The following is a 26,401-nucleotide window of genomic DNA, read 5'->3' as shown; positions in this document are numbered from 1 at the left end:
TGCTGCGTCTCTTCTGGCGCCTGTTGAACTTCATCCCAGATTCACTTTATCTTCTCCGATGCTCCGGCGTGTTTAAACGTGGCCCAGATTCCTAATGATCTGTGGTTTGGAGCCGTCGGTCTGAAGGAATGATGTTTAGCACAGTTACAGTTTGGAAACACTTCCAATGTTCCCCTGCTGCCTTCACACACCCTGAAACTGAAAAATCATCCCACTGTGTTTGCAGCGAGGACAGACTGTTATCCCAAACATCACTCAGACCCCCCCCCCTCCCCCCCGAAGAGTCATGTTCCTGGCCTCGCTGCCTCGTTTATACTTTCAACCGCAACACAACAAGGAAACCTGGTTGAACACTTCTTCTCCAGAGAGGAGACATAACACAGAGACGGGTCAAACTGCAAAAAGCCTCTTCAGCACAACTTCTTCAAGAAGTTCACCAAACGTCATGATGGATTTCAACTTGTTTAGAAAGTGAAACCAGCTCCTGACTGAGGAAAGACTCTAACACGGCTCAAATAATCCACTTACACCCGACTTCTCTCTGCCTTTTGTGTGTGTGTGTGTGTGTGTGTGTGTGTGTGTGTGTGTGTGTGTGTGTGTGTGTGTGTGTGTGTCTGTGTGTGTGTTGGGAGAACTGACGACGCAGGTGCGAGGTGGAAAACAACCACAGGTTTGCGGGGTCGGGGGTGTTGATGTGCTGATTCTATTTCTGAAACACTTTCTCTCTGCATCTCTCACCCCCCCATAAATCAGTCCATTCCATATATAAATAGAAATATTTATTAATAACATCAGATGGACAGTTAGCACAGTCTGCCTTAGTTTCATTATACATCTGGTGTTTACACTATGGTTAGTATCTCACAGCTAAAGAGATTTCAAAATGACTCACAGAAAAAGGATGCATGCACTGTTCCTACCAACACAAGAGAAACTTCATTAACTGTCCAATACGAAGACATTAAACAAAACTGGGTTTAATCCCACTTTCTAAAAACAAACATCTGCAGAGTGAGGTCACAACACAGAGGAGAACATCCGGTCCCATGACAGCAGAGTTCGTAGAACAGAAATAATCTATTCGCTCGTTTTCTGGAAACAGAGCTTCTTCTAATTTGATGACATGATTGTGAGGGATTGATTTCAGTCTTGTTTTTTTAATGGGAGACCTTTGACCCATTAAAAAGGCTCAAGGGATTTACCACCGGGTCCATAAGAGCGATGATCGAGAGTCGAAGGCTTCAGATGTTTAAAAGATTATGGATGTTTTCACAACCTGTTTGAAGCACTGTTTCGTTTAAATCGTGATCTGCTGCCCCCTCCTGGTCAAATCAATTAATGCAGCTGTAGAAACATCTTTTAAAAGCTTGTTAAGACGTTAGGGACTTAATGTTAAATGTTAGTTTTCATATATTTGTATTTCATACACTTCTGAATCTGAATTTACTCCTAAGAATTGCGCACAGTTAGCGAACGTTACACCGGGAACATCGTTGTCTGATTCATCAGTGAAATCCTCGACAACAAAACGCAGCGTCATGAGTTTCCATGCTGAGCTGCTAATTACGACTCGGCCACAGGGGGCGTGACACACATTCCTAGTTTCTTGGGGCCTTTAGTCTTATTACAACATGGATGATGAAACACATCAGAATGTCGAGGATATCACTGAGAATCATTAGCATTCAATCTGACAGTTAGCATCGATGTTTCCTCGGAGGAGATCCGATGATTTCCAGATTTACCAGAACATCAAACACTGGTAACATCAAGCTTGTGTTTCCTTCATTCTGACCGCACCCTGTAAACAAAGTATTTAACATGCAGTAAATCAAACACTGTGTGATCCCGTCAGCTGCTTTACACATTCTTCACTTTACGTCTCTACAGGAAGAGTTCTGTGAGAGAGTCGCCCTCTGCAGTGAAACTAAGGTTTGAACTAAAAGTTTAGGTTGTGTACTTTATAATCAGTGCAGGAGAGGGTTCGATGCTCAGACTGAAGATGAAGAGGGAGGACATGACAGCCCCTTCGATGTGAAGCCCAAAACATCTGGAGTGCCCTCTGGTGGCTGGCTGCAGAACTCGACCTCGGCACAAATATAGTCTTACAATGATCTGATAACTCTCCTCTCATTCTTAACTCCGTTCCCCGACTCTAACTGATCTCACACACGTCACTAATCACAGCTCCACTCGTTCACATTGAAATTAATGATTTTGGTCCATAACCTGTGACGTGCTGAGGAAACCTCGACCTGTTAGTTAATCTCAACCTGTTAGTCGTGTCAGTTACATTTTTTAAAAGAGATAAAGTTCTGTAGTTAGTTCATCTGGAATGTAGTTAAGTGTTTTAAAACGTGGTGATTAGCCCACAGTTCAGTCTAATGACACATCGGTTAGAGGGATGGCTGAGATGATGTTACTACAGGTTAGTCTCACCGGGTACTAATACACCTGGTACTTTATGTTTTAATATTTCACTATCTGCAGGCCCATCGCCCATCATCACTCTTCCACCCTGAGGCTCTTTGTGTGTGTGTGTGTGTGTGTGTGTGTGTGTGTCTTCATGGTGAAGGTGGCATCTTCAGTGAATTGGTGGATCCTCCTTGGCTTCCGATCCCCGCCACTGTCTGTACGACCCACTGGACCAAACGCACAACACAGAAAAACAAAGAGAGAGGGTGAACCGGTTAGTTTGATTCTCTAAATGTCCTCTTCTAGATCAAATAAAAAAACTAGAAGATGGTTGAGCTCAGACGGGTAAATTCCTAGGGTCAATAGGTCAAGGTTGGGTCAGGCAAGTTGTAGTTACATGGTTAAGGTTAGAATACTTCTCCAGGGAAAGAACGCAGGTCAATCTAATGTCCTCTGAAGTCATGGAGACTGTGTGTGTGTTTGTTTGTGTGTGTGTGTGTGTGTGTGTGTGTGTGTGTGTGTGTGTGTGTGTGTGTGTGTGTGTGTGCTTTAACTATCAAGCTGTTGAATTATCAATACTCGCAGTTTGTGGTCAGAGGGTCAGTGAAGTTTACGCCAACACTTTCCAAAAGCCATAAAACTCTCAGCATGTGTGTCTGTGTGCGTGTGTGTGTGTGTGTGTGAGTGTGTGTGTGTGAGTGAGAGACGTGTCCAATAGTCTAGATCCCATCAGGGCTTCCGTGTAGATCTTTTAAGGAAACACAGATAAGCCATTAGTGTGGATCTCAGGTCCGGCTGCTATGGTCCATTGCTGCTGCTAATGGGCTAAACAGGACAGAGCTCCAGGAGACTCAACTAACATGTGTGTGTGTCTGTGTGTGTGTGTGTGTGTGTCTGTGTGTGTGTGTGTGTGTGTGCGTGTGTGTTCTAGTGCTAGACAAATGGCCCTTGAGGCAGCAGGAGAGTTTTTATGTTCCAACAAATCTGAAAGTCCTGTAAACACACTGATGACTTTTACCTCCACTGGGGAAGTTATGTTTGTTTTCATGGATCTTGCCGGAAATAAATTAATTTCCCCATAAAGGAGATGGCGATTCATGATCACATGGGGGGGGGGGGGGGGGAATCATGCAAGTTAAGCACGGTCGGTATAATGATCTTAATATATTATTCTCATTATTGGTTGGCTGGCCTTCTGTCAGGTGGAAATGTCGATGGGTCGATGAAGAAAATCACTGACACATGATCAGTAGAGATGATGATAATAATCCCCGGGTCCTTGACCTCTCTCGTAATGAGCGTCCCTCCGCTGACCTCGCTCAGGGAACACAGGGAGCACAGGGAGCACAGGGAACACAGGGAACACAGGGAACACAGGGAACACAGGGAACACAGGGGTCAGCAGATAGATGCTAACGTCACGGCCGCTCCCGTTTCGTTCGTCTGTCGCGATTCGCTCTGAAGTGTTTTTTTATCTCTCGCCCCCCCCCCCCCCCCCCCCCCCCCTTCAGCTGAATACCAACACATGCAGCTGTGGCAGCATGAATTTACATGAATCAGGCATCTGTTTTAACATGCTCTGTTTTTTTAATGAGTGTGGGCTGTGGATTCAGAAATAGAAAGAGCTCAGTCTCTCTCTCTCTCTTTCTCTCTCTCTCTCTCTCTGTGAGCGAGCGAGGTGCCTCTTGTTCTGGAAACCATGTCCACAAACCACCAGGTTCATTCTGTGTTATGTCTTCACTTTATTTCTTCTTCCCACGGCACCTTGACCAACAGAGACGACGACATCTCAGCTCTCTTCTGAATTAACGATCTCCACTGTTTGTTGGTGTCTCATTAAAAACCAGCGCTGCACTCGGCTTCTCCTGCACTTTTGGTTTTCGCAGCTGTTTCTACTAAAATATTCAGATTTCTGAATCGTTCTGAATAATCGTTTTTTATTTCATTTCACGCTCGTGTTTAAACGGCTGAACAAATGGGACACGTGGGCGGAGACTCCTTACATCTGACATCAAACCAATTACCAACATGTTCGGCTTTTTACCTCCATATCAAACAATGATCACTTATTAGTAATGATGAATATATAATCTTATTCTATATCCATAGCACTAAATCACATTATACATTAATCATTGTTTATTGGCACAGCACTTTAGTCCAGATTAATATATCTCAAAAGGATCGTTAAAAGGATTTAATGCAGATATTCATGGTCCCCAGAGGATGATGCTTGTGCAGGGAGGCTGCAGGTGACAAAGTTTAAATCCTAAATTACATTTTTACAAATGGGCCTTAAAAGATATCAAATCATTAGTTTCTCTGTGCGCTATGTCGTTTATTTCTGTTTTAGTTTATGCATTAAAGGAACGTCTTTCTATTCAGTCTAGTTTATGAACATGGGGAAAAACAAGTTTAACGATAAGCGTCTAATTTTCAAATTTCCACTGCCATCATCTGGTCCGATTAGAATTTGCCCGCTATGTTGTTGAGAGGTTCCCATCTGCCTCAGCCGTGCTTTATGCTTACCACTAACTGGCAAGTTATAGAATGCAAATACACTTATTGAATATGTTAAATATGGTATATCTATCACCAGGGCCAAACAGTGTAGTTGTACCCTGTATCCCACAGGGGGCAGTACCTCTATGAGCGGGTGCCAGTGAGCGATGGGTTTCCTCGGGTACGTCAGCATCTCGCTCCAGTGGTCTCGTCCCAGACTCTCAGCGTCATTGCCCACTCTGCACACGCCGATCACCTCGTTGTGTCCAACTCTGCAGGACGCCAGAGAAACACACATGGAGACATTCGATCACATGGAGGGACACGACAAAGGGGGACCACACATCTATTTGTGTCCTTTTTTTACCCTACGCATTCTAACAGCTTCTGAAACTCACGAACCGATCATAGTCCATGACGGCGATGAGCAGGCTGATCTGGTCGATGTTCTCAGGAGGAACGTCGAACACGATGGCCTCGTTGTACACCGGGTTCAGGGTGTTTCGCTTGGTGGACGTCTTCCTCTTCTTCAGCCGCCGGCCTTCACACATCAGAGACACTTTCACGTACGGATCTGGAGACGGAGAAGGTGGCGTTTTCAGTGAGGAGGTCAAAATGTACTGACACATGTGAGATGCTGGCAACAAAGATCCACAGAACCCACCTGAGGCCCCGGTGATGTCCATGGCTTTGAGATTTCTGGCTTTGATCATGGTGATGGTGAGCCGGCCAGCCGTGGGGAGGTAACACAACGAGAACATCAGCTCTCCCAGGTCCACGTTGTCCTGCAAACACAAATATCTCAGTGGTAAGAGTTCGTTTTTCTGGCGTAGCGGCTTTTTAAAAACTTTAACTTTGAGTTTAATCCTTGTTGAACGTAATATCCGTGAGAAACAGGACTTTTGGCTCCGGGAGTTTCTGTTTTCTGTTTCTAGTTTGGTCCTAAAGAGGTGGACCACATTGAGCTGTTGGCAGTCGTATGCAAGTAGTTGTTTATTAGAGATCAACCAAAACATCGCAGAGTGTGTGTTGTGTTTCTACTTGTGTGTCAGACTGTAAACCGACGGAAGACGGTTCAGCTCCAGGTTTATTTCAGATCTCCCTCTCAGACTGAACGTGTGAATTTAGCAGAAGGCTCATTATTAGTCTTTGCACCACAGACGGGGATCAAACCTGTGACATCTCCAGTAACGCAGGGCGTTAATGACGTCACAGCCTGAGCGTCTAAATGATACACAACCTAGATGTGTGTTTGATCTCAGCACTCTCTTGAACGTAACATCTCCAGTTTCCCTCGGAGAACAACCCTGACTTCACAACTTCTCCACATCCATGCTCCTCCCAACCTCCTCTCCCAATTAACACGTCTGAAAATAACGTGTGATGATGGTGTGAGATCGACGCTGAGCTGGTGAGACACAAAGCACACAAGGTGTCTGACAGGAGGGAAACTCTGGATTCTTTAAGTTCTTGCTTTACGTTTTCTACCAGTTTGGCCTGAACCACAGCTTCCTCGAAGGAAATCTTAGACTGGGAGTTAAAAAAGGATTTTACTGAATTTGGCATGGTACCTGGAAGGTGTGGTTCCAGATGTTTCTACATCTGTAGGAGTAGAATTCATTTAATTCAATTAGAAACGTTATAATATCACAAACTTCAGCTGATTGGTGTTTTGAGGGAGGTAGCCATTTTGTTCAGCTCCATATTGTTTATTTCACACCATAAGCTACCATATTTGGAGAAGCAGGGGGCGGAGCCTGACTGGCCGCTTGAGGACACTGCACTCATTGGACGGTACTAGCTGTCAATCACAAGGAATCCATGCACCCAATGCACACGGTGCATTTTCGTCTATAAGACTCTAATTGGGACATTCATTTACTAAATTAACATCTAGAGATTGAGACCTCTGTCTCCAAATCCAGGTTCATTTAAAAAAAATCTGGTTTCTCCCTCCATGAGTGACTAAAACACCTGTGATTGGTCCTCGTCCGTGTCCCAATCAGGTTTTGGACCCATCTTGTCTTCACGCTTTCTGTCCAATCGGCGATTAATACACACAATGTTAATTATTTATTCTCTGTCAGCCAATTATCTCCAAAGCCTAGTTAAAGGTCAGCTGTCGTGGTTAAACTGGAAAATAATCTCACTCCGATGTCTGTAAGTGTTCTGTGTCATGCTGATCCAGATTAATTGGGAACAGGCCGCACACACACACACAGACACACACACACACACACACAGACACACAAACACACACACACACACACACACTAGGATGTAGCTGCTCCGGGTCTTCTGCTCAAAATTGCTGAAAAGGACAATAAAACCACGGACATCAGGACGAGTTCTCCCGCGAGCTTGTAAGAACACAAACATCATGGCCGCTCGGAGCCTCTGGCGTTAATGATGGCTCATATCGTCTCCGCTGTGTAACACACACCTTCACTGACGGGGGATTGTCTCTCTTCAGATAATGTGATAACCTTCTCCCCTGACACACACACACACACACACACACACTTAGGTTTTCAGACTACAGACTGCCAGGCACGACTCTGATGAGCACTCAAATCAAACCCTGCGGTCAGGAGGATGCTCACTTGTGCTCGGCCAATGAGATTACACCGCTGCTCTTAAGCGCTCCAATAAAGCAGGGAGCGAGTTCTGACAGTCTATATTCTCCAATTATAACATAATTATTCTCCAATTATAACATATAACTTAATTCCCAGGAAATGATTCATGGATCTTAATAAAGAAATCTGCAGGGGACTGATCGTGTGCAAATGGAGCCGCTTGATTGAATTTAAGTAGTGTCGGGCCTTGGTGGAGAAATGAACTCTACTGAGAACCATCAAGGTTTCATCTTGCTTTTCATTCAGCCGGCGTTCGACTGTTGATTAGCTAATTATTTTAAGTTATTTGTGTCTTTTATGTCTTTTAGTGCATTTTGATGTGCTCGGTTTCTCTTTTTTTCATTTTCATTTCCCTTCGCTCTCTTGTTTTGTTTTAATGTGACTGAAAATCACTGTGACTCGACTCTTCTCTCCACTCCTCAAGCCTAAATCACCCGAAGGTGCCTGAATAGCACTTAACCTCTGTGCACTTATTTTCACACGCTTCCTCGTATTTAAAAGAATTAGCTCTTAGCTCTTAGTTTCCCTCCCCTGCTGCTCTGGAGCTTTACTGCTGTCCCTCAGTCTGTCTCCGCCAAATAAAGCAAATCTAATGATTCACATTAAATTTCTATTGACTCGTATTTCAGTCGGTTCAGTTAAAGAAAAGAGGAATAAATCCGTTTAGCGACCGATAGATGGACTGTCATTCTACCTTGTATCTAATATTTCACTCAAATATAAAATTGTAAAAACCGTACAATTCATTTACAAACGATTTTCTCCTCAGTTACTAGGACACGCACCCCCGTGAACTAACGTATGCACCGGCACTGTGGGGATTGTGGTCTGAATTAAACCGTAAATAGTTGTCGTGTTGTTTCTCTATTTTAAAAGTGTGGTTTGATTAACAACAGGCCTGAAGTGAGTGGAGTGTCTGCTGTGAAGAACACGAAGCCGTCTCTGAAAGCTCCCGTCACACCAGCGCTAATCACCAGGACCGTGGATCTGCCTGGGTGAACATGGTGGAAGTAAATAAATCAGCGCCCAGGCTGAACTTCAGTGTACATGCGAATCCACCCTGGCAGAATCAGGTTAGGCTGAAGGATCCTTCAGAACGATAAGTGAGGAGGAGAGAGCCAGTGAAAGAACATTGGGCCGGTGGACACAGGAGTAGATGGAAGTGAAAAGGTTCCAAAATGTGTGTGAAGACTTAATTTAAAAGTCTCCAGTGTGTCTCACTTCAGAGTGAGAGGGAGTTGATTCAGAGCCTGTAGACGAGAATGTGATGGAGGCCGAAGAACAAGTGAACATCACACTAGTATGACTGATTCTGCAAATAGCGTTTCAATAAATGAACATTTGAAAGGTGAGTAAACTTATTGAGCAAAGTCGATAGGTGTTAAAAAAGCTTGCTATTATTTTTAGAGCTACGTGGTTTTGAAAGACTCAATGAAAAACTACTTATTAAAGGAAAAGTAATAATTCTTCATGTTCTTGCTGAGAAATAGATTAGAACATTTACAGCATTCTATTAATTCTAAATCCTATAAGTATCAGTCAGATTAAGTGGCTCTCACTTAAAATGAAAATGGTTTTCATCCCTGATTTATAAAAACTTACACAGAAGCTTTGGTTTTAGTTGCAAGTCATGTTTATGCATTTTACATTTTACTGTTTATTATATTTTTGAATCAGCATTTTTAAGGATTAGCTTTTTTGCTTACATATTCATTGACAATTGTTATTCCATATTGGTGGAGATATATTTGATGACATGAAGTAGGTTACCCTCAAGCTTCCAGTCTTCATGTAGCACACAGACATAACCGTGGTTTCGTCATTGTGTAAATACAGTAACAAGTCTTTTTGAAATAGAAGACTTGTATGATTTGGCTGATGCCAGAGGAAGTGGTGGCAGCAGCAACAAATGGTAAATATCTAAAAGGCAATAAAACCCTGTGCTCACACACGGGTTGCACGTCCCTGTGATATATTCAGGATCTCACTGACTCAATGGGCCATGAGCATCTGGAGCTTCATATTTCTCACTTAGTCAATAAGGGCAAATGGGAGGACAAGTGCTTGTTATATGGTTCCATTTGTCATTGTTGGGAAATGGGAACCTCCTTCACTGAATTAAACTCACACACACACACACACACACACACTGAGCCCATTTATCAAGGTCCTGATTACAGGCCGACCCGGCTGCAGTCAATAGTATTGACCGTCCCTGCAGGAGCTGCAGGTTACAGAGTCTCTGAACTGCTTGTTGTCTTTGTCTCCAGCTGAGGAGGAGAAAGAAGGAACTTGTAGCAACGTGATGGATGTCCAAAAGCAAATTGAATGTCCTCACATGAACGCAATAAACACGCTGGTCTCCTGATACTTCACAGCGGCTCAATACACTAATCGGCACCAAGCTGCAGCGTGAGAGGGGCGAGGTATTCAATTTACTGGCAGGAACATCATGGGAAACGATGCCATTAGGGGGTCGTGTCAGATTGATGTGTCCTGACCTGTTGAGGCGAACGTCTATAAAGAGACGTTTAAGAAACATATTTCAAAGTGACATTACCCTCAGGAGAGAGAACGTACCTCCACCAAGGCCCGAACACTCCTGTTAAATCTAATATACGTTTATATCTGGATCCACATGAATGGTTGAATGGCCCAGGTTCGGGTTAACAGGCTCCAAATTCATAATGAAGGTAAAATGTGACACAGATAAGGATTTCAAATTCATCAAAGCCAAGTCAGCTTTATTCTGAACCACCACAGGTACACAAGTATTTTAAAGTTTCAGTGATGTGTGATCCCCAGTCACTTCAACACGAATCCACTTAGACTCTTAATCAAAACTCACAAAAGAGATGTTCCCGTTTTATAAGTGTAAACACTAATCAGCTTGTCTAATTAGGTTTACAGTAACAGCCTCACACACTGTCAGCACAGTGTCAGTTCTCCCGCAGCTGACATCATAATGTCCACCCTCCAGGATGAAGCTCATCCATTTTTCCATAAGCAGCAGCTCAGAAATATACATTAAGTCTGGTACATGTGGCCAGGATGGCGAGAGGCTCTTTCTGTGCCAGGAGCCATGATTAATGCACACGGCCTGAGACTGGACCGGCCCTGGGTTCGTCCTTGTGATCCCCAGAGAGGTAACCTAGTTCTGCTGGCGACAGGGAGACGGAGCGAGATGAGGTGGAAACTTCACATTTCTTCAGAACTACCTCACACGATAAACACAGATATTTACACCAATCAGGATGGAGAAATGTCAACATCAAGCAATCAGCTTCCTGAGTCCGGTTTCGTATTTATTTAAAAATTATCTTATACAATTTTGTGTATTTGAAGCTGCAGGAGAGAACCGTTGATAGTGTCTTGCTCCGTCAGAGAAAGCGTTTCCGAGCTGCTGGAGGTAAACACATTATCTCCTGGATCTACGATGTCGTTTGCATTGTTAATTACCGTCCATGTCGGGTAAATAAATGATTAAAAGCAGATTATATTTAGAAAGTGGACTCGTCGGCCTCGGAGGAGACGCGACAGCTACAGTTCACAAGTCGGACGCCCCAGAGGAGCTTCTAATCCATTTCTACTGACCTTCTTCAGCTGATAAGCTTTTAGAGTCTGAAAGGTGTTAAAACAACATTTGTGCACCGACATGACTAGTGTGTGTCTGTGTGTTTGCGTTTGGTGTATGTGTGTGTGTGTGTGTGTGCGTTATCCCGCAGGGTCTTTGCACTTCAGTACTTAATGATCGGGTCGGAGCCGGTTTGGTGCTGACGAAGCTGATGAGGAGCAGCAGTGTCGTGGATTTAACTTTCAAAGACCTGTGGTAAAAGGATCAGGCTGAGCAGAGGCTACATCCTGAGACACTCTCTGCTTCTTTATGGGTTTAACAGCAGATGAACTCATAGATGCATTGATTGGTCACATTAAAACCAGAGGGGCACTCACACGGCTCATCTGGCTAACGATGGATCTCACAACTTAATCAAATCTGCTCCAAAAGTCCAAATGAGTTCTTTCTCATCCTGTCCATTGCTGCAGCTCTTCAGTTCAGCCACTGACTGAAATACATCTCCTTAGCTTCTGTCTCTTTAAAGCCCAGTCTGCTCTGATTGGTCAACACTTCCAGACCATAATTATAGATATGAGTTCCATAGATATGCCAGATTGTTTTCCTCTTTGAATTATTCCATGGGAACATTGTGAATATGATGAAAAGTGCCCGAACAAAGTCATATCTCAAAAGGTTAAAGAAAGTGAAAATAAATTCCCTGATCCGGATCTGCACCAAAGTTTACTGAGTTCACCAAGTTTCATGGAAATGGTTTCATTTTGTTTTTCCTAATCCTGCCAACTAACCAACCAACCAACCAACCAACCAACCAATCAACCAACCAACCAATCAACCAACCAACCAACCAACCGACCAACCAACCAACCAACCAACCAACCAACCAACCAACAAACCAACAAACAGACAGTGGTGGAAACACAACCTTCTTTGCGTAGGTAGAATTTTGCTCATGAACCATAAAAACACAAATACTGTGGAAGCCACACCACACCAGTCCACACCAGTCACACCAGTCACACCAGTCACACCAGTCACACCAGCCTGAGGTCCTCTCTCAGCACGACAGTGAAACTAGGAAGTTTCTTCTGGCACGAGGTTCAAACTCTCTCACCGAGTTTCTCATTGTACCAAGTGAATAATGAAAAATAGACAATGTTGCCGTATCTCTGGCAATCCATCCCCAGTCTTATGTCAGTGTGGATCTGGGTCACTTCCCCCTAGTGTTTCCTCCTGCTTTCATTAAACATTAACTGCCTCTAAGTATATTTCTATGTCTCTGCTTCTAGAAACCACAGATGAGTTCCACTCGGAGGGGAAATGATACGAGTCAATTGAAACGTCTCCGTCCCTCGGCTGGTGCAACATGGTTTTCTTACTCGTTGTGATTGTTTGAGCAGTATTTGGCGCGACTGGAGAAGGGACTTGGGATTTGGGGCCGGTGAAGATACTTCTGCCCTCGTCGACCTGCAAATGTGCCCGACAGCAGAGAGGCAACGCAAATCTGCGACATCGTCAATATGAGTTAGAGGAGAAAGACATAGAATATAAAGACATAGATAAAAGGTGGTATCTCACCGAGGTTACGTATTGTATGTCTCGGCACAGTTTAGTCTCCCGGGGAAAGTCGGCAAGCTCCAGGAAGTTGTCCACCACCACTTGGCCAATCAAGTCGTGGCGTGAGAACCTGTCAAAGTCGTAAACGCTGAAATGCAGCTTCCGGCTCGGCAGCTCCGTGTAGGCCACGGGAAAGAGAAACACCTCGTCGAACACTGGGTTGAGAGTCTTGCGGTGCACCTTGGTCTGGTGCTTGGTTTTGCGGTCAGGCAGCAGGTAGATCTTGACGTAAGGATCGGAGGTCCCTGAGAAGTCCTTGGCAGGAAGGTTCTGTGCCCTGTGGATCTTCACGATCAGCTGCTCCAGGTCGAAGTCAAACTTCAGGATAAAATGGATCAACCCGCAGGCGCCGGGGCGACGCCCGTCTTCAGCATCCACCGAACGCTGCTTGTAGAGTTCTGGTTTGATTCGGCCCAAACCAGACAGAGAGTCCTGGCGCTGGAACTGAGCAGGGTTGAAGTCCGGGTTGGACAAGTTCATCTGCCGACGGATGGAGTTGTGCCTGTAACAAATGAAAACATGAACTCATTAAAACCTTCTTAGTCTTGTTCCTTGTGTCCATCTGTGTTTAACCTGCGACCACCGAAGGGTTGAACGATAGCTTCAGGGATTGATGTGTGCTAACCGTACAGACGAGGTAGGCTCAGTTATCTGTCTCTGGACCCTGTCCCTCGCCAGAGTGTGGACCTGGTTTCTCTCCACCTTGGTCTGGGTCTCCAGCGGGATGTCGGGTGAAGTGTGGCTGATCTTCAGGCCCGAGCCCGGCACAACCACCGCCGAGTGAATCCCTGAAGACTCCTTCATGCAGCATTCCTCGCTGTACTCCCTCTCCTCCCCGTCCACCTGCACAACACATATCAGTGAATGTAGAAATGACAACTCTCAGTTTGGGTGGTTTTGTAGACTGGAGAAATAGAAGTAAAACGTATTCTCCTCTGGTGGCCCACTGTCGCCTCCTATTGACAAACTAGGATCGATTGTACAGAACAACTCTGGTTCACTCCAGGAGTTACTGTGACCTTTGTGGCTTGTGATGCCCTCATCGTTCCTCATGTTTCCTGCACTAAAGCACCTTCATTTGAATCTTTCCACATGTATTTTGTTGTGAACTTCTACTTCTTACCTCTGTGAGCACAGGCTGCTGGTCTCCTCCCAGGAAGTGCGCCCCCTTGAGGATATCTGGGAGGAAACGGCCACTCAGTGGTCCCCAGAACAGCTTCCATGACACAAAGAGGGAGACGCTGAAGAGCGCCAGACCACAGGTGGTGACGAGCAGAGACAACAGACTCACCGACACATCTAGAGAAGGAGCAGGAGGACACAGTCAGTGAACAGAGCTTCATCAGAGGAGCTGGATGAGACCAACCGGACTCCTCAGGGAGAACAGATGTGTTTGTTCAGGATAAAACATGAAAAATAAAAGTATCATATTTTCTCATTGTAGGAAGAAGATAAAGACAAGAATCAAGTTCTCTCATGTATTCTCTGACCATGTTAACAATTACAGACTCGATGATAAGGTGCTAAAAAATCTAAATCCATGCTAAGAAGCTCGACCCAGTATCAGCATGGTGTTCCTAATAATGTGCTTTATAAGTATATACTTGCTATTAAGAGACACTGATGGATGTAAAGTAATGAAAATGTATTTAAAAATTCTCTACAGATATAAAAATGGACGATGCATCTCCTCTTCCTCCCGTAAAATTCACATCATTAAGCTAAACTGTCTAAACCAGGTTCATCCAGGACCATGAGAGATGATGTGCAGACACGGTGTTGATCCATTAGCAGAGGATTCTGGGTAAAGAGCAGGTTGCAGTCTGTTGTTTAGGCCTCGTCAGGATCCTGCTCTCTAGTGAAACAGCCTTTTAACAAAGTCAACTAAAAGCTGGGCTCGTCTGCTGAGGTCACATGATGCTCTGGACGGGAAGATCCGGAGAGACGACTGTGCTCTCTTCTCCATCACTGCTTTCTCCTTCTCTTTGTATCTCACGCCAGTCGTTCTCAATCAGACTCATCACAGAGGAGGAACCTTCTCACTTGTCCTGGTTCAGTAAATTGTAAACTGCAGAGTTCAACTTCACAGGAACACTGACATGATGTCCCCGATGCGTCAACCCCTCGTCACATCGTCCCAAAATTATAGTTTTTAAAGTTTCTAAATGCTAATCAACTGTCAGATGTCATATTTATATTCCATTTAACTGTGGTCGGAACAGTGCTTTCCTTTTAAAGTGTTTGTTATTCCTCTTTCCTGCTACTCGAGTTGAGAGGAGCTCTTAATGGGACGGAGGAGACTGGTGCTTATCGGCCAGTTTGACATGAGATAATTTATGGACGCCATTAGAGCTCAGACCTTCAGTTCAGAAGGAAAATCATTTTCAAGCCTCAGCTCTGAATCTGCAGGACGCACGTTCACATGACGACTTGCTGCAATAGTTTGTGTAACTAAACGAAAACACATGAAACTATGCATAATCATTTCAACATCATTTATAGATTCCATAATGTGCAGTAAGAGTGTTTTACTTTGAGTTTCAGAGCAGCACTGGTGATGGGTTTCAGAAAAAATGTTGAAAACAACTGTGACACTCTTTCTATAACACACACACATACACACACACACACACACACGCACACACACGCACAGGCAGGAGTCACTGATTCACTTTTCATTGCCTTGACACAAAATGTATTCTTTCATCCTTCAAAGTTAATTAAATTTTCAACTCTAACTCAGCGACATCCAGAACTGTGTGTGTCTGTCTCGCACAACGCTTACAAAAAACATCAGAATTATTAAATTCACTTTTAAAACCTATTGTATTTTGGCTGGCTCCACTTTATCCCAGTGACCTGTTTCACCTTTTCCGTCCTCAGCACTTGATTTTGTGATTGTGTTATTTTGAAATTCTCAATTATTTTTGATTATGCTTGCTTTATTGCGTTTGTGGTGTCTAGTTATTCTGTTCTTTGATATATATATATATATATATATATATGTTTTCATTAATTTCTTCATAAACTTTGACTTGAGCTCAGCTGTATATATACATTTACAAATAAATAAACAGAAGAGTCGGTTCCTCCGCTAAGACGAATGCCCCACCCCCACCTCTTCCTTGCATCATGCCCCACCCCTCCACAAAATCTAAAGGAAATTGATTCAGTAGTTTTTAAGTGATCCTGCTACAGCCAATCAAATGGCAATAACAAATGCAGGAACTCTTAATGGGGCCTCTCACACAGAGTCATGATCCAGGTGCGGACACAGGGGGGTGTATGAGACACTGTGTTGTTTCTCTATTCTCCTCCAGTCACTGAATGATCTGCAGCTCAATCCCAGGAGTGTTTCAGGTTTCCCTCCATCTCGTTCTCCACCCTCCGACCCCGCCGAGAATTTCTGTTCCACACAGAGCTCAAACTTCTTCAGATTGAAATATCTGAATATTTAATCTGAATTGTTGAATGGTCCATTGTGTCCAACAGCTTTTATCATTACTCTTCAATTTATAGCAAGGAGCGAAAAGATAAAGATGAAAAAAGTGATGATATGTAATGTAAACATCTAAATAAATCAAATTAGATCTATTTTAGCCTGATAAAATGGTCCAAAGGAGTCCGATGTGTTTGTTGTTGTGTTCATTGGAGCACAGTCAGTGCTGTGATGTGTGCGGCGGCGCAGGTAGAGCACAGCCAGGCCTCTTGTGGCCGGCTCTGAACCGGACGTCCAGCTGGGATGAAGTGAGAGAGCTGGAGAGACGAGCACCACAGTAAACAGAGCAGTGCTTGTGTTCCCAGCTGGCACAGATACAGAGCGTACAGCCTGTTCCACTGAGCTCTGGCTTTGATCTACCACATAGTTCAAGCATGGGTTTATTCAAAAACTAGAGCATTTCACACCCAGAACCAAACTCTATTGTCTCTGAATGAAACTGCAGCTCTGGGATTTTACTAATTTCTCTTAACGTCCCTGTTAGTGACAGTTATCTCTTTTAAGGCGTCTTCATTTTTCATAAATATTTGAGTCCAAACTTAATTATTGAAAACAATGTTCCTCCCTCTTTGATAAGTTCAACATCCCTGTGGCTTCAGGCGATTGCCTTGGTCAGAGCCCTTTTCTGAATACCACAGGGAGTCTCCGCGTTTCAAGTCCGCTTCCAGCTGCAATCAAGGCTCCGAGGCCTAAACCCTCTGCAGCTGCTGCCACTTAATTGGATTCAGGAGCTCCAATAATCAGTGAGCTCTCTCCTCGCTAAAGGAAGGCCACAATTATAATTAAAAAAAAGCTAGACAGGTTTTGATTGGTGTAATTGTCTGTGGTGGGGTTGCCTGAGGTTGGGTGAATGTGCCGGTTTAACTTGTCCAGTGCTAAGGTCTCAGTGGTGAGTGAAGCTCACGTCCACAGGAATCAACCAGGATTCATCAAGAACTCTTTACATGTAGTTTCTCCAAGCCAAAGATAACACTTTGAATAAATACATTCAACATTTAAGATCTATTTCAAAGAATTGACAGTTACAACAAAGAATTAAAGAAATATCCTGGTTTAGAATAAATGACACAAAGGATTTGAAGGGTTAGAAACGTATCAAAAGTTACCTCCAAGGCTAATGGGCACTTTATAATAGCCTATGTATCGAGGTTAGCAACCTCAGTCATATTTCTTATTGAAGATAGCGTTAAGTTTGTCTATGGAAGCTTTATATGAAATATTGAATGATCCACTCAGCTGCTGTTATGTTTTCATGTATTGTGAGTCGACTTTTTTTGAGGTTTGCTCATCAACTAACACAATCTTCAGACGAGAGTTCACAACTTTGATTAAAACCTCTGTCATGCAGATCCAATTTACATTTAGCTTTTACTCTGAAGAGAAATTAGATCAAAGGACTTAGAAGAAAACCAGTTGAGCTCGGTTTACAGACTTCCTGTTATCCGGGATGTTTTGGCTTCATGTCTGGATAGTGGGAGGAAGTGGAGATGCGTCATCCATCTTCATACACAGTGTCTGAGTGAAGGTAACTGAGGGTGACAGGCTTCAACCTTAAGGTTCAGGAGTGAGAACAAAGCAGCAGAGCCTCGAAGACACCAGAAGCTTTAACCAATAATGTCAACCGACTGGTAAAGCCTTTAAGGTTTGGTCCCAACAGAGGGCACGTCTCACCTTCAGCATCACAACCACGGATCAGACTCACACTCTCGTTTTACAACAATGCACCTGGACCTTTCCTGAAGACAGAGTTGTCCTCCAGCCTCTGACGTGAATCAAGTTTAAAACCCAGTGACGGTGAAGCAGTAACACAGAGACGGCTGCTTTCATCCATTTGGACTCAATCTGCCTTCGATGAGACGTGTGAACCAACAACCTGCTGGGGCTCAACAGTCCTCGGAGGCAAATCGCTGAATGTCAGAGAAACTGGGACTGAGCCGGTCGCTGTCACTGGGAAATTTAAATGTCACTGCCAGTTCCACATGTTTAATTTAGCATGTGATTGGTTTATTACGGCAGCCACACAGTCACATGTCTGCTGTCAGGGACTCGGAGCGGGAATTTATTCATTAACCTTTCAGTGTGTGTGTGTGTGTGTGTGTGTGTGTGTGTGTGTGTGTGTGTGTGTGTGTGTGTGTGTGTCAGGATCACGACTCATTTAAATCAGATAACAAAGAGATTTTAGAAATAGTGCATAACATTAGGTAATCAAATGCTTCTTATCATTTTAGATTACGATGGATCATGTCATCTAAATATATTTAATAAAATATACACACAAGGCCCTTTCACGACTTCTTGTCTTTGGTCCGGACCTTCAAACTTTTCTGTTCAAAAAGTTTGAAGCTGCACTGGTGCACCACTTACAGCCACATCACTTCCCCTTTGTTTCTTATCATTAACTCTCTCCGTCATGATAATAATCTCTATAACTCGCAGCAGCTATGGGACGTGCTGGCTAGTCTTGTTTCGCTGCTGGTTGTGTTATCGTTTCCTGGTCTCTGTGGTGGAAACCATTAGAGGAGATGAGTGGATCCTGAGCAGGTTCATTAAAGGTCCATCACACACTCAGTTTGGTCCCCGAGCAGAACGAAGCCCGACCAGAGACCAGACACTTACTGAGACGTTTACCATCGAACACACCTACACACACATTAACCTGCAATTAAAATACTGTTACTGTAAACATCTCCATCCCACACATGAACTTTGTAACTCAACTTAAAACTTTAAATGACAGAAAGATCTGCTCTTAACGATTTTGGTTTTATTACTTTAGAACTGGATTTAGGTTTAACTGTAAAGATACAGAACATTTTGTCTTTTGTCCAAACGTATTCACTTGGGTTAAAAATAATCAATAATAATAAATCATACAGCAGTTCGACAGAGATCAGACTGGGTTTTATCAGGAGGCGGGCCTTAAAGAGACAGGAGCTGAAACCAAGGGTTTGAGACAGAGGCTGAAAGGAGGAGCTGCAGCGATGGGCAGTCGGAGGAGAGTGAACATTAGAGCATTTCACGAGAAGTAATAACACCAATCAAGATGATGAACCCGAGTATGAGCTTCATTGAGAGAAGTGAAGGTTTTCAAGGCCTCACATGTCAACTGGTTTTACAGGAGCACTTAAGGCTCATCGATAAACATCCTGGCCTCCGCCCCGGATGAGAACCTCCCACCGCTGCCTCTCACGGGAAGATGTGACTTTCAGGTTAACACACCAATTACTAAAAAGATTCATCAGATAAAATCCCATGATTGTGACCAATTTATTTGTTTTCTGCCAAGTCCAGTGCCTCCCGCAGCCAGAGAAGGAACGTGGGACCACAGCCAGCTCATTAAACCCTTTACTGCAGATTGGTCCGTCCTCTGAGACACCGAGTACAGTTCAATAAGCTGCAACAGCCAAGTCAGCAGCGGGTCAATAAGAGACAAGAGCCGGGGTGAAAGGGCGTCAGAGCACGGGACCGAGGGGAAGAGGAGATAATGTCCTGGAAACAACTTTGACTGAGATGCTACAGAGAGAGATGAGTGTGAGGAGGCTGCTGTGGAGAGGTGGATTTCAAATTAAGAGAAGAGAGGAGCCATTAACTTTATTGGGCTCGTTCCAGAGGATCACCAGAGGCTCAAAGTTTCCTAAACCAAATATCCAATAATGTTATATTGCCTGGCAACAATACTTCGGAAATGCAACCCAGGGTGTAATGAAACTATTTGCTCCGGTGTTTAATCAAGCCCTCGACGTCCTGCCCCAGTCTGAGCACTGTTTTATTTTATTTTATTTCTCTGTGTATCTGTGAGACGCATCTTTGTGAACAGGAACCAGTTTGTTCCCAACTGATCTTTGAGTCACAATCATTAATCTGCAGAAACAATAACTTCCTGTTTCAGGATTGCTGGTGGAACGATTACTGCCGAGTCGGGAGTGATGAGCACCAATCAGGAAGCAGATGAGGACCCCTGTGGAGTCTTGTGTGTGTTTCTGTCCGGTTTCAAACGCAGCACCTGAGATTTCAAACTAAAATGAGTTCGGAGGCATTTTCCAAAAAGTCTCTGTTTCTCTGGTGGTGTGTTTTATAAAGTGTATTAATGTGGATTCAGCCTCCGTGAGAAACCAGTTGTCGGAGTCTTCTTGAATCAGTCTCCAAATTGTGAAACAACAACGAGGACTTGCAGAACCGGAGAGCAGCTCCCCCGCTCGACTGGTTTGTTGTTGATCAAACGGTTTGTGTGCATGCATTTAGAACAGTTGCTGGCGGAAGTGGGTCACTGGTCCTCAGGGGAACCAGTCCGGTAGCTTGAACTTCATCATACATGTTTAATGATGGATTGTAACGAGTTTAAAGGCAACATACAGGGAGGAATAAACTCACAAACACACATGTGCACACTGTACTTCATTCAGGCATACAAATATAGGCTCATAGCCTAAGTGGTCTGCATGATATATGTGCACAGCATCTGCAACAACCACAAAACCACACGGGCTGAAGATCTAGACTCAGGAGAGAAGGAATCAACCGTTAAGAAAATAAAAAAATCATTTTCTGATATTTGCGCATGTAGAATTTATACGGTTTCATTTGGGAATTTCACAGCAGATGATTTGTTCTGTTTATAGACTTTAAATAAAAATGGACGACATGACAGCTCCCGAAATATGAAGCCACAGTGTCCTGATCACCCTCTAGTGGCCGGCTGCGGTATAGACCATTAACTCTGAAGAACTGGGGATGTGTCGTCCATTTTTATTTACAGTCTACGTTCTGTACTCATCAGATTATAAACTCTGCTAAGGAGGTTCTGTTTTCACTACCAAACAGATTTCTATGATACTAATTGGATTGGACATTAACCAAGAAGGAACCCGTCAGATCTTGGCAAACAAATCTGACCTTTCTGTAAGATTGTTGACATTTACACAGATTTCCCGAAGGAATGATTCATGGATCTTGATGAACAACCCGCCGTGTTTGTTGACTGATATTTATGAAAAACTAGATGTAGTGAATTCAAACGTGGGATTGTTTTTGTGGCCGAAGCTTTAAAGCTTGAATCTAAGGAGCCCGTGGGACCTTGAGGACGGAGCTCTGACCCGAGATCAGTTCTGAACTTACACTGTTGATGGAACCACATTAAAGTTTCAAACTGTGTCAGGAGATGGATTTTCCTTTGCAGCAAACTCCTTCTGACCGATCAGAGCGTTGTGTGTCCGACCAATACCGAAGACAAGTGGGGCGTTTAAAATAACTGGTCTAGATCAGTGGTCTGCAAAGTGCTGGGAGCAGCGGGGAATACTGGGTGGGTCTCTCTCTCTCTCTCTCTCTCTCTCTGTCTTGCTGTCTTGCTGTCACTCTCTCTCTCTCTCTCTCTCTCTCACTCACATACAAAGTCCAATGTGTGTTGAATGCTGCAACTACACACAAAGGCATACACACACACGCACACACACACTGCCTGCTCTTTACATGTGTAATGCTTTGTGGTCGCTAATAAAGCAAAGCAACAAATTAATAGTTTGTACTTCTCTATTGTGAACATGTAGTGAAACAGTGTGATGTGCGTTTGTGCACATTGTATTTGGCTTAACTTTTACTTGTCAGCATTTTGTAACATCGTTAACGAAAGTGCTATACAATAAGGTTTATTATTATTAGTGTTATTATTATTAGTATTAGTATTATAAACTGGGTTAGAAAAACAGAATAATAGCAGAATCCCTCAGATTGAATCTCTCAGTCACTGTAAGAGGAAACATTACATATAAATAACTGGACTGAGTTTATCCAATAAAATCCCATATTTCTGTTTCATTCATTTTGGGAAAGTTTAAAAAGAAGCCGTTGTCCCTCTAGTGGCGACACTGCACCTCGCAGCTGCTGACCGGGAAACAGCAGCTCGTATAAACCAAGTGGAGCCCGAGAGGCTGGAGTCTGACCTGAGTCCGTGTATCTGGGCCTGGCCAGGTCCCTGAAGTAGTAGGTGAAGTCCAGGCAGTGGTCGTCCTGCACCTCGCCCTTGGAGCACAGGTCTGAGAGCAGCTCCAGCGCCTTTCGACAGATCTCATCCTCTCGTTCTGCGGGCATTGCCCTCCAGCATCCTTCTGACTGGACGGCCACTCCGGCTGATCCTCCGCCACCTCTCTCTCTCTCACACACACACACACACACACTCAGGCGCGCACAGCCTCCTCCAGCTCCGAGGCGCACGGTCACAGCCCTGGAAAGCTCTGAGGCGCACGATGCATCCGCGATGAAACCACTGAAATCCGCCTGAATCTGTGGGATGGATTTCTACAGAAGCTGCAAGAATTCTTCAGCTGAGACGAAGGAACTTTTATAAAATCCTCTTGTTGTTAAACGCGTTAAAACATCAGCTCCGGACCCGCGCGCAGCAGCTGTGGCTCCTCTCCTCCACCTCCTTTCTCCTCTCTCCTCTCTGGTCCTCTGCTGAATCTCCACTGAGCCTCCAGCTTGTTGCAGCAGCTCCAGTCAAGCTCCGTCTCTGCCGCTCAGTTCTCTCTCGATGCACTGAGATGCAGATACAGACAGGAAGTTCAGCCTCCATCAGCCCCCCCCCCCCAACCCACCCCCACCCCCTCCTCCAGCATCAGCACCATCACCCTGACATCCTCTGAGGAATCATCTTCTTCTTCTTCTGCTTCACCACCTCACAGACAAAATGTCAGCGGCTCCCTGGCGGCTTTGCCTCTATTTTTCTCTCTTTGTTTAATGAGTGATGTCAAAGATCTGATTCGTCTCCCCAGTTAATCTCATGAGTAATGTGTGTGTACTGGTGCTGCTGGGGGAGCAGATCCCCCAACACCTGAGAGGGCCCCGCCGCCCGAGCCTGACCTTTACTGCTGGAGGTAATGAAGGATGGATGAACTTCACATAAGAGCCCGGGTGGAGGAGTTAATAACGACCTGTCTGTCTGTGGGTTTGTGGAGTGTTAGCTGAGGAGCTTCTGACGGAGGCAGTGGAATACACAACGTTGGTTTATTGTGGATTTGGGTCGTTGTTCAAGCGTCTGATGAGTTTTGGTTTTAATTCGTTATTTGACCGGATGAGAACACGGGGAAATGTCACGATTGGCAGCTGAGATCGACTCATGATTGGTCAAGTGTGTGTGGGCGGGGCATCAATACCTCAGCTTCATCCCCCCCATCTCAACAGGCTCCAATTTGACTTCAAGTCTTTTCTTAAAAAAACATCCTCATACAGGCTGTGATTGGTTGAACTGGTTTTATTTCTTACCTCACTGGAGCGATCAGGGCTTTTTTTTTTATCATAAGCAATAAGCTGGAGGTCGGAGGTCAACTCCTCTCACACTCCCAGTAGCTCACCTCTGTTCACACTGGTCTCAGCCTCATGCGGGTCACTCAGGGGTCAGAGGTCAGCTCGGCTCCACTCACAGTAACCAGGCAGCCAGAAATTAAAATTCCACACGAGGATTTTTGACCTCGTTTCTCAGCGTCAGTGAAATATGACGTCAGCTCCAGATTCATACGTGTGATTCATTCACAGGTCTGAACGGAGCCAGAATTATTTCCTTTTCTCCAGGGCCCAGAATAGAACGACATTTTGATATTTCAGAGCGGGCGACCACTGACGCTGACCGGATGACATCATCAGGCTCATGAGAAGAGAGAACCTGAGTGATCACTTCAGGGGAAGAGCTGTTTTATTGCACATCAGGGTTTAGCATTCACACAGCGGCATCAGTGTGTGTGTGTGTGTGTGTCTGTGTGTGTGTGTGTGTGATTGATTTTGCATTATGAGGGAGGATCAGCGCGGCGAGGAGCCAGCCCAGCTGCCTCCGAGGAACAGGGGGCATCTGTTCATCCTCCACACAGGTCGCTCTCCTTAGGGCTTAAAGACCAATCAGGAGAACTGTAACTGCGATATGAGTGTTTACTAGGATCTGTATTTTTGTCTGTTTTAAAGCAGCACCTTCCAACGTTTGTACCTTAAAGCAGCCGTTTGATTAAAAGTACTTTCAGTGAATATGGAGAGAGTTTACCTCTCCTCTGGACATTAGGGACTATTTGTTGATGGACATCCTGTTTTATTTTGTTGAGTCATCTCTTAATAAATGTCAGATACCTTCACTTCACCTGTTACCAATCCGACCTGTGGTTCACTTCCTGTTTGCCAGTTTGTCCAGTTGTGTATTTCTACTTCAGGGTCTTGTGTGTTTCTGGTCTCATCTCCTTCCTTGTTTTGGGCTTTTTCCCGTCATCACCTTCATGTAGGTTTTATTCTCCCGGTTGATCTGTTAAAGAATCAATTGGATTCAGCTGCATTCGGTTCTTTCCCCTGAGTTATTTTTGCACAGAACTTGACCATAGTAAAAAAAAAAAGAGAAGAAGCTTGAAGTATATTATCAAGCAATGAAGTAAAACTACTCAATGTCGTTTTACAGTCAGTGAAAAGCATGATTTTCTATTTTTATAAACGTACATATACATCTGCAGAAAATAATAAATAATTCAGCAAAAGCTATTTCTGTATCCACATGTCCTTATCCTTTGAAATGTCCCTGGATGTTAATTACAAAGAATCACAAAACTGAAATGAGTGAATCAAATTTAAAAAAATGCATGAATAAAATGACAGTTATTAAACCCATAGCTGATATAAATGTTGACGAGAGGAGTTTTTAGAAATCAAAGGAGAGACAGGAACAGTCAGCGAGCAGCTAAGGAAACGTAAAGACCACTGGGCCGAGGACACGGCCGAGGACACTTCACTGTGTGTGTCCCTCAGCAGCTGCTCTCCACCCACACACTTAATAAACCGACCAAAGATAAACAGCTGTTTGTGTGCGTTTGCTTCATATCTCCTCCCAATAAGAAAATCAATGGGCAGCTCCTCCCAGTTAGATTAATCAACAACTTCGAGAACGTGTCAGAGCCTCTTCAGATCCCTGAGGGACAGCAGGAAATACATCACGTTGTGTTTGTTTGTTTTTAACCAAATTTGCTTATTTATTTGCTGATTCCTTAATTTCATCTGACAATCCGAGGCGAGGAGAGAAATGGACGAGGAGACGCTGACGAGGGACGGACGAGGAGAACAGAGAGGCAGTGTCGAGACGAGGCCGAGAGTCGAGGTCTGTGATCCACGGACAGACAGGCCAGTGTTTTGAAGGTTTGGCATTTGACAGCAGGATGTGAGAGAGAGAGAGAGAGACATGAGAGTTAATTTGTTTTTTTAAATGGAGACAGATCAGTGTGGGAGGACGTTAACCATCCATCAGTCTGGAACCTTTAACCACAGACACACTAAACATCAACAGACACATCTAACGGTGAGATTTCAGATTTCAAAATTTAACTTTGGCAATTTATTTTGTACCGAGCCTCTCACACAGAAAAGTAAGATGAAATAAAAAGTGAGCAATGTTTATTTCCACGTTGAACTGGAGGGACTATATCTCTCCTTGATCACATTTTTGTTCACCTTGACCTTTGACCTCTAGGCTCCAAAAGCTAATCATCTGGAGATAAACTTAGAATTAATATTCCCACCCGGGTTGATAGAACCCATCCATGTGTTGTTGAGTTATTTTGTACACAAACACACCCACAGTCAGGGGTGAAAACTGAACCCTGAGACTTGCTATTTGAAGAGTAACAAACGATCAATGGACTTTAGGGTTACACACTCTTGTGCAGAAGGTGCTCGACACATTATGAAGAGTTTCTCACGATGCTCATGTCGACCGTCGACCACGAGCGTGCACGGCGGCGTCTCGCTCCTGAACTCACGTGACCCGAGCTGCTTGTTGGTTTATTTATCTCCAGCGTCTGTTTTCTCTGCTGTAACAACCTGAGGCCGTGAACACCATCGAGCTTCTTCTCACCTGGACTCGAGCGTGGAGACGGACACTGAGAGACGGAGCAGAGAACATCTGTTAATGAGCCTCTCGCGACTCTTTGTGTTCTCGCCGATCGATACAAAACAAATTCCTGTGAGCTGTTCAACAAAACTCTGGGAAATTGATCTTCGTGGTGACAGCTCAGCTTTGGCTCTGCACTCAATTCAGAAGAAACCATTTCTAAAGCCGTTGCAGCAAATATGAGGATTTTTCATTGCTCAATTTGATGTGATGCAACACTTACATCATGACTTGTCTCTGTCCAGCTGGTGGTG

At 44.3% G+C, this 26,401-nt stretch overlaps 1 protein-coding gene across 1 annotated transcript; it reads right to left on the bottom strand.

Moving 5' to 3' along the window:
• Positions 1-766: 766 nt before the first annotated feature.
• Positions 767-22,728, bottom strand: syt9b (synaptotagmin IXb). Its single transcript, XM_062389036.1, has 8 exons — positions 22,183-22,728; positions 13,871-14,046; positions 13,373-13,590; positions 12,709-13,249; positions 5,582-5,702; positions 5,320-5,491; positions 5,060-5,189; positions 767-2,642 (listed from the first exon to the last, which is right to left on the bottom strand). The coding sequence occupies exons 1-8, from the start codon at positions 22,328-22,330 to the stop codon at positions 2,565-2,567; spliced, it is 1,584 nt and encodes a 527-aa protein (XP_062245020.1). The 5' UTR covers positions 22,331-22,728; the 3' UTR covers positions 767-2,564.
• Positions 22,729-26,401: the final 3,673 nt, after the last annotated feature.

This window comes from Platichthys flesus, chromosome 6 (assembly GCF_949316205.1).
Source record: "Platichthys flesus chromosome 6, fPlaFle2.1, whole genome shotgun sequence".
Classification (NCBI taxonomy): Eukaryota; Metazoa; Chordata; class Actinopteri; order Pleuronectiformes; family Pleuronectidae; genus Platichthys; species Platichthys flesus.
Note: the sequence above shows the minus strand (reverse complement) of the source record. Positions and strands in the feature narration are given on the sequence as shown.

Bases quoted from the DNA above. Each gene is read 5' to 3' on its own strand.
- syt9b (XM_062389036.1), bottom strand. From the start codon at position 22,330: ATGCCCGCAGAACGAGAGGATGAGATCTGTCGAAAGGCGCTGGAGCTG. The intron at 5,190-5,319 runs GTTCGTGAGTTT...GGCGTCCTGCAG, and splicing joins GCCGTCATGGACTATGATCG to AGTTGGACACAACGAGGTGA. The intron at 2,643-5,059 runs GTACTGCCCCCT...CGTTTGGTCCAG, and splicing joins ACTGGCACCCGCTCATAGAG to TGGGTCGTACAGACAGTGGC.